The sequence below is a fragment of the Centroberyx affinis genome, unplaced genomic scaffold (genome assembly GCF_046629955.1).
Source record: "Centroberyx affinis isolate AG114_WGS23_722 - 3 ecotype Tasmania unplaced genomic scaffold, CSIRO-AGI_Caff_v1 ptg010153l_1, whole genome shotgun sequence".
Lineage (NCBI taxonomy): Eukaryota > Metazoa > Chordata > Actinopteri > Beryciformes > Berycidae > Centroberyx > Centroberyx affinis.
This window is the reverse complement of record NW_027284749.1, coordinates 5,001-20,000: the sequence shown is the minus strand read 5'-3', so window position 1 is coordinate 20,000 and position 15,000 is coordinate 5,001. Positions and strand designations below refer to the sequence as shown.

The following is a 15,000-nucleotide window of genomic DNA, read 5'->3' as shown; positions in this document are numbered from 1 at the left end:
GATGGGGGGGGTCGTCGTTCATAGGAGGGATCAGTTTTGTGTATTTATCACCTCTGAAGCTTCAGTCTAGTTTGGTTCGAATAAAAGAAACGCTCCGTTGGTTTTTCATGTTTAGGTCACTGGAAGCACTGCAGGCTAGCCGGCTAACGCTAGCTAACCAGCTACACGGCTCTGCTAATGCTAGCCAGACAGAAGCTAGTGGATTGTCACGCTAAAGAAGCTAGTCTTATATCTACTGTCAACACATAGGCATGCTAATGGTAGCTAACTGTAAAGCTAATGTTAATGGTTGGTTATGTTAGCCGTAGCGAGCTGCACAGTTTAACGCTTACGGCTCGTTATGCTAACACTAGCTAACTGTACAGCACTTGCTAAAGGTTGGTTATGCTAACACTAGCTAACTGTACAGCACTTGCTAAAGGTTGGTTATGCTAACACTAGCTAACTGTACAGCACTTGCTAAAGGTTGGTTATGCTAACACTAGCTAACTGTACAGCACTTGCTAAAGGCTGGTTATGCTAACGTTAGCCAGTTGTTGCCTTCACCTTGCAGAATGGAAGTATGGATGTTGTTTGTTTACTGAAATAAATCAACCAATCCTGATCAGTCTGTTTGTGTTTTATTGTTGAGTCAGCAGTCTTCATGTTGACTTTGACATCATGGGTTTCTAATTGTTTTGCTCCATGCCAGCCAATCATACGGCCTCATTTCAGTAATGAGACCAGGAGCAGAAACTGATGTGGCTCAGACACGATCTGCTGCATGAAGATTAAGAGAAACTTGTTTTGAAAGCTAGAATCCTTCAGCTAGACTCCACTCCAGATCTGCTGTGGGTCACACCTCGAAAACCTGTCTGTTCAGAACCTGTCTGTTCAGAACCTGTTCAGAACCTGTCTGATCAGAAGCTGTCTGATCAGAACCTGCCTGTTCAGATCTGGTCTCTGGTGTTGCTGCCTGCAGCTCTCTGGAGCCGCTCATCCAAACAGCTTCACTCTCCACACTGAGCTTCCAGCCGCAGAGCGCTGCTCGCTTGTTTATTCAAAGTTTATTAATATTGATCGTGTTGCGTGTCCGATCAGACGCTGCTCCTCCTCGGGTCCCAGCTACACACCGCCAAGGGTGAAGCTGATCAGACGAACGGTTCTCTAGATATGTGAAGGACACACATACAGACAGATTCCTTGCTTTATAGTATGATGATGATGATGATGATGATGAACTCAGGAGGATCTGGAAAGTCATTAAATCTTTTGTCAAAGTCGAGCAACATTGTTCAAGCCTGCTGTTACCATGGTGACGGCTAAAAAGCATCACAAGCCATGGAGCGTGCAGAGTTGTCACGATACTAGAATTTCTAACTTCGATAAAATACCCAGGAAAATATTGATTTTCGATTCCATGGGAGAAAAATGACAACATGTTAAGAGGCATAAAATGGAGCGAGCTTATACTGTACAAGCATGTTACACATCATGTTGCATCATAATAAAATGTTTGATTTTTCATTGAGAGGAAGCACTGCTGGTATTGATACTGTTGCAAATGAGTATTGGATCCGTTTCAAATTTTTAGTATTGATATTTATCGAAGTATCAATATTTTTGACAAACCTAGTAGCTAGCATTTCTCTAATCTGTTTATCGGTACATTTACACACCGTTCTGGATCCAGTGTTTTTCCAATCTAAACTGTATGATCCGTCCACCCAGCAGGATAACTAGCTTACCACCTGTAGATCCAGCTAGCAAAAATATATTCCAGCCATTTTGTTATTTTAAACCTGCATTTTATTCTCTAATTTTATTCATTAGATGCAAGAAGCTGCCTTGGACTGGACATGTTGTCTACATGGCAGTTTCCTGTTTTAGTTGTACAAGCTCATCCATTCAGATTCTACCATGAAAGGCAGCCATGTTTTATCTGAAGTGTCTTAAAGGGGAGATTCAATGATTTTAGAGGCAGGCCCTCACTCACCATGTCCACTGTCATAACATTCAAAACACTTCACATCAGTTTGTCTGAGAAATCACCACCAGCCTCCACCGAGCTTTGAGACGGTTCATATTCTTACTGTCACTACAGCCTGAAGTATGGAAAGACCTGCATGTGATTTTAAGAGTTATGGTTTCATCCCATTGACCTGTGCTAGCATTGCTAACATGATAATAGGAGGTGGCTGCTGGTTTCACAGGAGCAGAAGCTCTACTGTAAAGACTTCTGGCTCAGTCGAAGACGGGGCTTGATCAGTGATCAGTGGGGAAGGTTTTTAAAATCACTGAACCTTCCCTTTAACCTCAGCTCAGCTCAGTCTGTCGGTCAGTTTACTGCTGCAGGTCTAATGAATCAGACTGAAGCATCTGACAGTTTGAGTCTGTGTGTTTTAATGCGACAGCCTGACAGGTCAGAGTGACTGAGACCTGAGACTGTCAACAGGCCCAGTTTCCCAACCAGGGACGATCCACACCAAAACAAAACTACAACATGGATCCTGACAGTCTGAGACCAACATGTCATCTATTAACAGTGAAGCCACACGTGAGATCATCTCATCTGGTGCTTCCTGAGGCTGTGGGCCGTTTTAAACTTTTCATAAGAAGAGCCACATGAATCTCACTCACACACACACACACACACACACACATACACACACACACACACACATACACACACACACACACTATGTGAATGAGTTTTGGGGTGGATTGTCAGTGTTTGACCAGAGAGAATCAGATCCAATCAGAGCAGAGCTGCAGCCTGAAAAACTCTTCAACTTCCACAAGACTCCAGTCTGCCTGCAACACTGACACACTGACTGACTGACTGACAGACAGACAGACAGGTAACTGACTGACTGACTGACAGACAGGTAACAGACAGACAGACGAGTAACAGACTGACAGACGGGTAACAGACATGTTGCGGCTGCTGTTGCTCAGTCTGTTGTGGTCCTGGATCTGGACCAGCTCGGCTCTGCTCAGGTAGGAAGCCTCCTGTCAAGCTGTTTGGTCTCGGTGCTGAAGGAGAATCTCTGATAATAACTTTCTTCATATCTGACTGTTTTCATGTGAAAAAATCCAAAGATTCAGAATTTCACCAGAATTTTCTAATTGTCAGGCTGGAAAATCTCCTGAAACATTTAGAGCATCATGGGAAACTGAAACTCTGAATGATACTAGTACTACTGTACTACTACTGCTACTCTACTACTACTACTACTACTACTGTACTACTACTGCTACTCTACTACTACTACTACTACTACTGTACTACTACTGCTACTCTACTACTACTACTACTACTGTACTACTACTGCTACTCTACTACTACTACTACTACTGTACTACTACTGCTACTCTACTACTACTACTACTACTACTGTACTACTACTGCTACTCTACTACTACTACTACTACTACTGTACTACTACTGCTACTCTACTACTACTACTACTACTGTACTACTACTGTACCACTACTACTACCACTGTACTACTACTACTACTACTACTACTACTACTCTACTACTACTGTACTACTACTACTACTGTACTACTTCTACTACTGCTACTACTACTGTACTACTACTGTACTACTACTACTACTACTCTACTACTACTGTACTACTACTACTACTGTACTACTTCTATTACTGCTACTACTACTGTACTACTACTGTACTACTACCACTACTACTACTACTACTCTACTACTACTACTAGTACTGTACTACTACTACTACTACTACTACCACTACTACTACTGTACTATTACTACTACTGTACTACCACTACTACTACTACTGTACTACTACTACTACTACTACTACTACTACTGTACTACCACAACTACTACTGTACTATTACTACTACTACTGTACTACTACTACTTCTACTATTACTACTAGCCACAGTAAAACAGCAAACCGATATAAATTAATGTAAAATGTAAAAATTAAAATGCCCCCCCCTCCCCAGGGTCCCTCTGAGGAGGGTGCGTTCGATTCGCAGCCGGCTGCGTGCCGACGGGCTGCTGCAGGACTTCGTGCGGGATCACCGGCCCGACTGGTTCAGCCGGCGCTTCGCTCAGTGCTTCCCGCCCGGGACGCCCTCCCTGCGCCTGGGACGCTCCGGGGAGAAGCTCTACAACTTCATGGACGTAAGAGCGAGCGCCAGGCCGCGGGTCGCTGGTTCAAATCCCAGACAAAGACCCAACCTCCCTCTTAAAAAAACGTAATAGCAGTTTTGGGATAATTCCTCTTCAGTCTGATGTCGCCCGTTTTCACCGACATGGCTGACGTACTTCTGCCTCGTCTCAGCAGGTTATTGATCGGTAGAAGCCAACTTTGTCGTCTCAGATCGAGGGTCACAAAATAATAACAGTAAATAACATTAAATTCTGTGGTGTCAGCACCGGAATTTCCCCAAGGGGATCAATAAAGTGCTATCTTATCTTATCTTATCTTATCTTATCTTATCTTACCTTACCTTATCTTACCTTATCTTATCTTATCTTACCTTACCATACCTTATCTTATCTTATCTTATCTTATCTTATCTTATCTTACCTTACCTTACCTTACCTTACCATACCATACCTTACCTTACCTTACCTTACCTTACCTTACCTTACCTTACCTTACCTTACCATACCTTACCATACCTTACCTTACCTTACCTTACCTTACCATACCTTACCTTACCTTACCTTACCTTACCTTACCTTACCATACCTTACCTTACCTTACCATACCTTACCATACCTTACCTTACCTTACCTTACCTTACCATACCTTACCTTACCTTACCTTACCTTACCTTACCTTACCATACCTTACCTTACCTTACCTTACCTTACCTTACCTTACCTTACCATACCTTACCTTACCTTACCTTACCTTACCATACCTTACCTTACCTTACCTTACCTTACCTTACCTTACCTTACCATACCTTACCTTACCTTACCTTACCTTACCATACCTTACCTTACCTTACCTTACCTTACCTTACCATACCTTACCATACCTTACCTTACCATACCTTACCTTACCTTACCTTACCTTACCATACCTTACCTTACCTTACCTTACCTTACCTTACCTTACCTTGTGAGCCTCGATCAAATCTCTTTTTTTATAGTGTTTCAGTCGTCTTGACAACAGAAACAGAAAGATCTGTCAGTGAGAACAGCTGGACTGTGTTGAAACACAGAAACAGTGATCACACAGAAAGTCGGCTTCTTAACATTGCTGCCAGTGGAGAGAACCGATCTGTATACATCAGCCATGTTGATGAAAAGGGTCTGTTCAGAGAGAGATCAGAAGTAAGACCAGTGTTTCCTCAGGTTTGCGGCGGCGTTACTGCAGCTGCGGCTGAAAAAGAGCAGATTCTGATCTGAGAACCTGACAGACCTTCAGTTTGATCCAGATCTTGTGGATGTGGAGGAGTGGAAATGGTGGGGCGCAGAAATGGAGGTGGAGATTATTGAAATGGAAAGTTGAGTGTGTCTGGCACAGAGAGGCTAGGTGCCTTGCTCTGAGGCACTGCAGCAGGGTTCAGCAGGCATCAAACCAGCAACCACATGAGTACAGTTTCTCAACGGTTTCAACAAATAACAGAACAAATAAGGGTTCCATTGGTGTGTGTGTGTGTGTGTGTGTGTGTGTGTGTGTGTGTGTGTGTGTCAGGCCCAGTACTATGGGGAGATCACTCTGGGGACTCCGGAGCAGAACTTCTCGGTGGTGTTTGACACCGGCTCAGCCGACCTGTGGGTGCCATCGTCCTACTGCGTGAGCGAAGCCTGTGGTACGACACCACCCGCCGTGTGTGTGTGTGTGTGTGTGTGTGTGTGTGTGTGAGTGAGAGAGAGAGGAAAGGTGAGCTTCTGTGGGTGTGTATGAGGCTAACTGTCTTTGTGTGTGTCTGCAGTTTTGGTGTCTGTGTGTCAGGACGGCCTGACTCTGGATCACTGTTTGCCTGACCAAGATAAGAAGTTCATGGCCCCTGTGTGTGTGTGTGTGTGTGTGTGTGTGTGTGTGTGTGTGTGTGTGTGTCTCCAGCCCTGCACCAGCGGTTCAAGGCGTTTGAGTCGACTACGTTCCGTCACGATGGTCGGATGTTTGGGATCCACTACGGATCTGGACACCTGCTGGGAGTCATGGCCCGAGAGACGCTGAAGGTCTGTCTACTCTACTCCACTCTACTCTACTCTACTCCAGAGGTTCTCAATTGTTTTTCAGCCAAGGACCCCTTACAAGATAGAGAATATACCGGGGACCCCCTCATTCTGATTTGTGATTTTGGGCTATATAAATAAAAAATGATTTGACTTGACATATATGTCCCTTGGAATAATTTGACGTAGCCTATTTTTTACACTTTTATTATGTGAAAGAACAACACAAGAGAAATGTATTAGAAAGATATTAGATATGTATTAAAAATATTTGCACCATCTCAACACAGAATACCCATAAAACAATCAATCAATTAGCTGCAAGTAACACTGTACCTGAACAAAATATCAAAGGGAAATCGGGAGAAAAGTGCTAATTTGAAGTGCATTTCAAAAAAACCTTTTTTTTATATCATGATAATTTAAATGGATTAATCTGAAAACTTTTCACGGACCCCCTGGCAGAGTGCCACGGACCCCTGGGGGTCCCCGGACCCCACTTTGAGAACCACTGCTCTACTCTACTCTACATATCTCCCAACGTGTCCAAAAAATGCTGTTCTGTTCTCCTGTTTCAGGTTGCGGGTGTGACCGTTGTGAACCAGGAGTTCGGGGAGGCGGTCTATGAGCCCGGCGCTACGTTCGTCATGGCGAGGTTCGACGGGGTTTTGGGGATGGCCTACCCGTCCCTGGCGGAGATCTTGGGAAACCCTGTTTTTGACAACATGATGTCCCAGAAGGCCGTGGAGCAGCCCGTCTTCTCCTTCTACCTCAGCAGGTGCGACAGGGTGTTTCAAGAACTTTTTGTCACACTCATACAGTAACACAGTCATACTGGGAGCTGACCAGTGCAGCCAGTCTGCTGCTGGTGAGACTCATGAAATGTGATCCATTTATACTGCAGCAGTGGTTCCCAAACTGGGGTCCAGGGACCTCCAGGGGGGGGGGGGGTTCAAGGGTTCCAAGGGCTCCAGGGGTTCCAGGATGTTCCAGAGGGTTCAAGGGGGTTCCAGGAGGTTCCATGGGATCCAGGGGAGTCCAAGGGATTCCAGAGGATTCCAGGTTACAGAGGGTTCTATGAGGATTCAGGGGGTTCCAGTAGGTTTCAGAGGGTTCAGGGGGGTTCAGAGGGTTCAGCGGGGTCCAGAGGGTTCCGGGAGATACAGAGGGTTCAAGGAAGGTCCAGAAGGTTCCAAGAGGGTTCAGAAGGTTCCAAGAGGGTTCAGAAGGTTCCAGGAGGGTCCAGAGGGTTCCAGGAGGTTTCAGAGGGTTCCAGGAGGGTCCCGGGGCTCCATGGATTCCAGTGGCTCCCCAGCAAACCGAGGGCCAGATTAATTTCCCTATTATTTCACTGACTATACATTAGTGTAATGTATAGTCTGTATGTATAGTCTGTATGTATGTATGTATAATGACAGAATGTGTAAATTTGATTGTTCATAGGTTTCCAAACTGTTAGCTCCGCCCCCTGCAGTACAGACAGTTCTCAAACAACTCAATCAATCAAACAACTCAAATCTTCTTCGATGGAGTTCGAAGTCTTCAACATAAAAACCTGCAGTATAAAGTTTGTTTGTTTCCTGGACTGAAATATCTTCTTCTTCCCTCCGTCTGCAGGAAGAGTGGCGGCGACCCGGACGGCGAGCTGTTGCTAGGCGGAACGGACGAGGCGTTGTACAGCGGACCAATCAACTGGCTCCCTGTCACCGCTAAGGGATACTGGCAGATTAAGATGGACAGGTGTCACACACGTTTGTATTACTGTACTTGTGAGGACCTTCGATGACTCCCCAAACCTGACCTAAACCTCGAAACACAAGAACAAACACACACACACACACACACACACAAAAACATGCAAAATAAACGGATCTGTGTGTGTGTGTGTGTGTGTGTGCGCTCCAGTGTGGCGGTGCAGGGTGTCAGTTCGTTCTGTCCTCATGGTTGCCAGGCGATTGTCGACACGGGAACCTCCCTCATCGCCGGACCGACCAATGACATCCTCAACCTGCAGCAGCTGATCGGAGCCACGCCCACTAATATCGGAGAGGTGGGAGTTCACTCAGAGAAACACTTCTAAATCTAATCTGATATTTATATTATTGATATTATATTTTGAGGTAATTTAACAAAATAAAGAGAAATACTGTAGATCAATGGTTCCCAAACCGGGTCCTTGAAGGCGTTCCGGGAGTTCTGTTAGGGGCTCAGGGAGTTCTGCAAGAGGTTCCTGGGAGCTCCAGGGGTTCTTGAAGGAGTAACAGGGGTTCCAGAAGGAGTAACAGGGGTTCTTGAAGAGGGGTTGCTGGAGTTCTTGAAAGGGTTCCGGGAGTTCTTGAAGGGGTTCAGGGAGTTCTTGAAGGGGTTCAGGGGGTTCTTGAAGGGGTTCAGGGGGTTCTTTAAGGGGTTCAGGGAGTTCTTGAAGGGGTTCAGGGAGTTCTTTAAGTGGTCCTGCGAGTTCTTGAAGGGGTTCCGGGAGTTCTTGAGAGTAACAGGGGTTCCAGAAGGAGTAACAGGGCTTCTTGAAGAGGGGTTGTGGGAGTTCTTGAAGGGGTTCCGGGAGTTCTTGAAGGGGTCCCAGGAGTTCTTGAAAGGGTTCCGGGAGTTCTGTAAGGGGTTCAGGGAGTTCTTGAAGGGGTTCTGGGAGTTCTTAATGGGGTTCAGGGAGTTCTTGAAGGGGTTGTGGGAGTTCTTGAAGGGGTCCTGGGAGTTCTTGAAGGGGTTCAGGGAGTTCTGTAAGAGGTTCAGGGAGTTCTTGAAGGGGTTCCGGGAGTTCTTAATGGGGTTCAGGGAGTTCTTGAAGGGGTTGTGGGAGTTCTTGAAGGGGTCCCGGGAGTTCTTGAAGGGGTTCCGGGAGTTCTTGAAGGAGTTCAGGGGGTTCTTTAAGGGCTTCAGGGAGTTGTTCAAGGGGTTCCAGGGGTTCTTTAAGGGCTTCAGGGAGTTGTTCAAGGGGTTCAGGGAGTTCTTTAAGTGGTCCTGTGAGTTCTTGAAGGGGTTCCGGGAGTTCTTGAAGGGGTTTCGGGAGTTCTGTAAGGGGTTTCGAGAGTTCTGTAAGGGGTTCAGGGAGTTCTTGAAGGGGTTCCAGGGGTTCTTGAAGGGGTCCCGGGAGTTCTTGAAGGGGTTCCGGGAGTTCTTGAAGGGGTTCCGGGAGTTCTTTAAGGGGTTCAGGGAGTTCTTGAAGGGGTTCCAGGGGTTCTTGAAGGGGTTCCGGGAGTTCTTGAAGGGGTTGTGGGAGTTCTTTAAGGGGTCCCGGGAGTTCTTGAAGGGGTTCCGGGAGTTCTTTAAGGGGTTCTGGGAGTTCTTGAAGGGGTTGTGGGAGTTCTTGAAGGGGTCCCGGGAGTTCTTGAAAGGGTTCAGGGAGTTCTTTAAGGGGTTCCAGGGATTCTTGAAGGGGTTCCAGGGGTTCTTGAAGGGGTTGCGGGAGTTCTTTAAGGGGTTCCAACGTTCCAGTTACAGTGTAATTCTGTGTGTGTGTGTGTGTGTGTGTGTGTGTGTGTGTGTGTTACAGTACCTGGTCGACTGTACCAGGTTGTCCAGTTTGCCTCATGTGACTTTCGTCCTCGGAGGAACAGAGTACAGTCTGACTGCTGAGCGCTACGTGAGGAAGGTGAGTCTGTCTGTCTGCCTGTCTGTCTGTCTGTCTGTCTGTCTGTCTGTCTGCCTGCCTGCCTGTCTGTCTGTCTGCCTGCCTGCCTGCCTGTCTCTGTCTGCCTGCCTGCCTGTCTGTCTGCCTGCCTGCCTGTCTGTCTGTCTGTCTGCCTGCCTGCCTGTCTGTCTGCCTGCCTGCCTGTCTGTCTGTCTGTCTGTCTGCCTGCCTGTCTGTCTGTCTGTCTGTCTGTCTGTCTGCCTGCCTGCCTGCCTGTCTCTGTCTGCCTGCCTGCCTGTCTGTCTGCCTGCCTGCCTGTCTGTCTGCCTGTCTGTCTGCCTGTCTGTCTGTCTGTCTGTAATAATCTTTGTCAGTCATAGTGCCCCCCCCCCACCCCCCACAGGAGGTTCTGGCAGGCCATCAGTTGTGTTTCAGCGGTTTCCAGGCGGTCGACATCTTGTCTCCTGAAGGGCCGCTGTGGATTCTGGGAGATGTATTTCTGACTGAGTTCTACAGCGTGTTCGACCGCGGGCAGGACCGGCTCGGCCTCGCGCCCGCCAGGCACAGCACCCAGCAACAAGATCACCATAACTAACTTCAATGTGATCAATAAACAGATCAATAAAAATCGAATTTTATATCATCGAGATCAGTTGAACCCCAACTTTTTTGCATTTAAAAGTCTCTTGCAGACAATCTCAAGACACAATCTCAATCTCTTGATCACAAAAGAAATATTTGTTTCAACAAAATGTTTCTACACTGCCAGTCAAAAGTTTGGACAAACCACATTTTTCTTTATTTTTATTATTTTACAGTAAAAACAAGCAAAAACTTTTTATCCTCAACATCACAGTGAGCTTCATTAGTTTTAGGAGCGGTAAATATATTCAATTCCTTTTCAGGAATTTAAAGAAATAGATTCATTTTGTAAAAATACATGACAGCTGTGTGTTTTTGACATTTTATAATGTCTGGTTTAGTTCCAGGGTCATGAAATATTCTTGCGAGACGACGTCCGCTGTCAAATACGACAAAAAAACTATTGAGACGAAGTTTGAGAAACGTGTAACAGCGCATTACGGCATTGTAGCTGAATTGTTTTTTATTTTACTGCAGTTGGAGGTAATATTCAGCAAACAAACTCATTCTTTCTGAGGTTAAAATCAGAAATGTACAAAAAAAAAACAAATTCAGACATTTGGGAGAAAAAACTCTGAATCATAACCTAGCAACTTCATTAATTTCACTATCTAGACCAGTAAACCTGAAACCAAAAATATGTTTTTTTTCTCGCATATTCTGACTTGAATCTCAAAATTCTGAGTTTCCTCTCAGATCATCAATGCAATATGGTTTTAATAGGATAAAAACTTGGTAAGAGCATCATGAGTTTGATTTCTATAATCAGTTTCAACTTCAATAAATTCAATCATTCCATACAAATTCAGAAAACAGAATTTAAATTCAGTCGTCTGCTGGAACAAATCTCATCACTTTCAATCTAAGTCATTTACACAAACACAAGATCTCAAGTCAAGACTTTAGAAACCTTTTCAAGTCATCAGAGTACAAGTCAGAGTCAAGTCCCAAGTCACCAGAACCCAAGTCAAGTCAAGTCTCAAGTCTCAAGTCTTCTCTTCATGCAGCAAGTCAAGTCTCGAGCAAATAAAACTGGGACTCGAGTCCAAGTCATGTGACTCGAGTCCAAGTCATGTGACTCGAGTCCAAGTCATGTGACTCGAGTCCCCACCTCTGCTCGATCGACTTGATGTTGCAGCCTGTTTGTTTCTGAGCAGGAGACACGAAGCTTCAGCAGGCTCTTCCTCATGATGGATGATCTGTTTCATCATGACAGAAATTCTCTCTCTATCTTGCTTACTTTTATTTATACTTTATTTATACTTTATTTATACTTTACATCTTTAATTTGCAGTGACAGAATCCCAGGCTAAGCTTTCAGTCACATCAGGTTCTCCTCCATCAGTTTACAGATCAGTGAAACTTTACAAACTTAAAGTCTCCATGACATGAAATCCCGTGACTTCCACTTCCTGGAAAACAGAGTATCTTTAACGGTGACATCACACTGCACCAGGAGGCAGGAATAAAAACTCTGACCAATAAAACACCACAGATTTTTGAGCAGTCCCGCCCCTCCGCCCCTCCCATCCAATCAAACTGTCTTTTTCTCCCTAACTGATCTCCCATTGGCTTACACTTCTGAATGATCCCTCCCTGCGTTATGCCCCGCCCCCACATCCTGTTTCAAAAGGAAATACATCAAATCAAGGAAGTAATGATGTCGTTTTATGGGTCTTTAACAAGTTAGAAATTGGTCAAAAAATACACGTTGAAACATTGAAACATTGAAACACTGAAACATTGAAACATTGAAACAAATCTCCATTGACAGCAGTTGGTTCAGTGTGTTTCTCTGGACAGTTCACTGTGTTCAGCCTGCAGATCAGCTGACTTCACTGTGAAAAATATCCAACTTAATTCATTTAGTATCGAGTCGTAAAAAATCTTGTTTTCCTTAAAACAAGTGAAATAAATCTGTCAGTGGGTTGTGATGATTTGAATCATTTTACTGACTTGTGATCAGTTGGATCACTAACTAAAATCATGATGTCACTTCCTTAGACAAGTTGATCTGCATTAGAAACAAATTAAATTCTCTCACCCCACTGACATTTTTTCACTGGTTTTAATAAAAAATAACCTTAAAAATAACTAAACTAAATGACTTGTTAATTGGATATTTGCTGGCACGTGATTGGCTGCTGATTGGTGGAAATGTCAGCTGTAAACTGCAGACGAGGAAACGAGGCGAAGTGGTTCAGACCCGGTTCCGTTCAGACCCGGTTCGGTTCAGATCCAGCGGATATGTGGCGGCATGTCGGAAAAACACTTTGTGATTTCCTGATTAGTGAAAGTGTGGAGGAACATGAAAATCAAGCTCTCTGATTGGATAGTTTTGTTACAAGCTCTCTGATTGGACAGTGTTTTGTTACAAGCTCTCTGATTGGACAGGGTTTTGTTACAAGCTCTCTGATTGGATAGTTTTGTTACAAGCTCTCTGATTGGACAGTGTTTTGTTACAAGCTCTCTGATTGGTTCTCATTTGTCCTCTGAGCTCTGCGATTGGGAGTTGGATTTTTTGATCTCTTGGCTGTCATTCGTTCCTTCCCTCTCGCCGTCTTCCTCTCCCAGCATGCCCTGGAAGTCGTGTTCGGCGTCGCTCTGGGTGGGCTGTACGGGCGAGCGGGGGGGTCGCAGGAAGCCCAGGCCCCGCCCCTTCCTGCCCAGCGCCTCGGGGCTCGGCAGGCTGCGGACCGACGCCTTCGACGACTGTCTGGAGAACTGGAAGGAGAGCTGGCGGCCGCGGGGCCGGGCGGGGGGCCGGGCCGCAGCTTTGTTCACGCTCCATCGGAACTTCTTGGGTCCCAGGTGGGTGGGGGAGCAACAGACCGAGGAGCCGTCCCTGGGAAAACAAAGGACGGGTCAGACTAGGAACAGACATGAGATGAGAGGTGGGGTAAGAATAGGATCAGAAAACAAAGGAGGGGTCAGAAGAGGAGTGAAAAACAAAGGACACGACAGACAAGGAGCGGAATACAAGGAGGGGCCAGGTTACTAAGAGCAGAAAACAAGGAGAGGTCAAGCAGCATCCATAATGCTCGGGGCGAGGGGACATACTGGGAAAAGAAAACAAGTAGGGGACAAACAGTAAACAAGGAGGAGTCAGTTTGCTAGGAGCAGAAACAAGGAGGGGTCATGTGACATCAATACCGAACCCAGTGAGTCACCTCAGGTCGTCCCAGCCTGGCGTCTCCTCGGCGGGGGGCGGGGCCACCTGAGGCCCGGGCCGCCGCGAGGCCTCCAGGCCGTTCTGAGGCTTCGGCGCACCGCCGCCGACGAAGAAATCCACGTCGCCACGGCAACCGGACAATGGCGGGCTGACGATGACCTGGGGGAGCTCGGCGGAGGGGGTGCGGGAGCGGGAGGGAGGGAGCGGCGTGTCGGGGGAGGGAGGGGTGCTGCTCACCTCCCTCAGCGTGGCCAGGGTGTCCAGAGAGGAGGGGGGCGGAGCCACATCGTCGGGGCCGGGGTGCACCCTGGGAGGACGGATGGAAAAACAAAATGGATGATGGAGAGACAAACAGTTAAAGTATAAAGGCTCATTCCCATCTGGAAGGAAAACTATAGAGACTGCCCCCTTCTTTCTTACTACTTCAATTTAAACCAATAACTTTCTTGCAGTGTTTTAAACTGACCAATAGTGGAACTGTAGTGACCTGAATCGACCAATAGCGCGACTGGTCATCAGTCGTCTGCTGGAACAAATCTCATCACTTTCAATCTGAGTCATTTACACAAACACAAGATCTCAAGTCAAGACTTTAGAAACCTTTTCAAGTCATCAGAGTACAAGTCAAGTCAAGTCTCAAGCTATTAAAACTGTGACTCGAGTCCCATCCTCTGCTCGATAGTAGTAATTTTTATCAACCAATAGCATTCCTGCAAGTAATTCAAATGGACCAATAGCGTGCTGCAGTAATTCAAATGGACCAATAGCGTACTGCAGTAATTCAGATGGACCAATAGCGTGCTGCAGTAATTCAGATGGACCAATAGCGTACTGCAGTAATTCAGATGGACCAATAGCGTGCCTGTAGTCGGGGCTGTAGGAGAAGAAGCCGCCGGCTGCGTCACTGCTGTGGCGTTTGAAGGCGGCTCGCGGCGGCTGCAGCTCCAGAGGCTCCTGGACACTCAGCAGCCGGCGGACTCGACCCAGAACCTGAACAGAGGAGGAGGAGGGAGGAGGAGAGGAGAGAGGGGAGGAGGAGGGAAGAGGAGGATGAAACTGATGCCCCTGTGTGAAGGGCTTTGAACTGGTTTCACACAACATCCCACTACTATAACTGGAGAGCGGTTTGTGTGTTTGTGTGTCCCACCATGGAGGAGAGGAGAGGAGAGGAGAGGAGAGGAGAGGAGAGGAGAGGAGAGGAGAGGAGAGGAGAGGAGAGGAGGAGAGGAGAGGAGAGGGGGGGAGAAGAGAGGAGAGGAGGAGAGGAGAGGAGACAAGGAGAGGAGAGGAGAGGAGACATGTAGAGGAGACATGTAGAGGAGAGGAGAGGAGAGAGGAGAGGAGACAAGGAGAGGAGAGAGGAGAGGAGAGGAGAGGAGACATGTAGGGGAGAGGAGAGACGGAGAGGAGGAGAGGAGAGAGGAGA

General features: G+C 46.5%; 2 protein-coding genes across 2 annotated transcripts in view; one reads left to right on the top strand and one right to left on the bottom strand.

Moving 5' to 3' along the window:
- Nucleotides 1-2,914: 2,914 nt before the first annotated feature.
- On the top strand, nt 2,915-10,355 carry nots (nothepsin). Its single transcript, XM_071514835.1, has 9 exons — nt 2,915-2,979; nt 3,975-4,155; nt 5,687-5,804; nt 6,059-6,177; nt 6,753-6,952; nt 7,792-7,914; nt 8,080-8,224; nt 9,683-9,781; nt 10,164-10,355. Exons 1-9 carry the CDS (start codon nt 2,915-2,917, stop codon nt 10,353-10,355), a joined length of 1,242 nt encoding a protein of 413 aa, XP_071370936.1.
- A 2,528-nt stretch (nt 10,356-12,883) lies between these two features.
- The window catches only part of LOC139640659 (bestrophin-3-like), a gene marked incomplete at its 5' end in the record, with an annotated part of 6,817 nt that continues 4,700 nt past the window's right edge, over nt 12,884-15,000 (bottom strand). Inside the window, 3 exons of the mRNA XM_071514837.1 lie at nt 12,884-13,247; nt 13,573-13,881; nt 14,407-14,564. Of these exons, the coding sequence (XP_071370938.1) occupies nt 12,884-13,247; nt 13,573-13,881; nt 14,407-14,564 (831 nt within the window). The remainder of the gene's footprint in view (nt 13,248-13,572; nt 13,882-14,406; nt 14,565-15,000) is intronic.

What these genes read in the sequence shown, in the direction of transcription:
- nots (XM_071514835.1), top strand. Translation starts at nt 2,915, where the DNA reads ATGTTGCGGCTGCTGTTGCTCAGTCTGTTGTGGTCCTGGATCTGGACC. An exon ending in CGCCCACTAATATCGGAGAG is followed by an intron (nt 8,225 to 9,682) that starts GTGGGAGTTCAC and finishes TGTGTGTTACAG; the next exon opens with TACCTGGTCGACTGTACCAG. An exon ending in CTGAGCGCTACGTGAGGAAG is followed by an intron (nt 9,782 to 10,163) that starts GTGAGTCTGTCT and finishes CACCCCCCACAG; the next exon opens with GAGGTTCTGGCAGGCCATCA.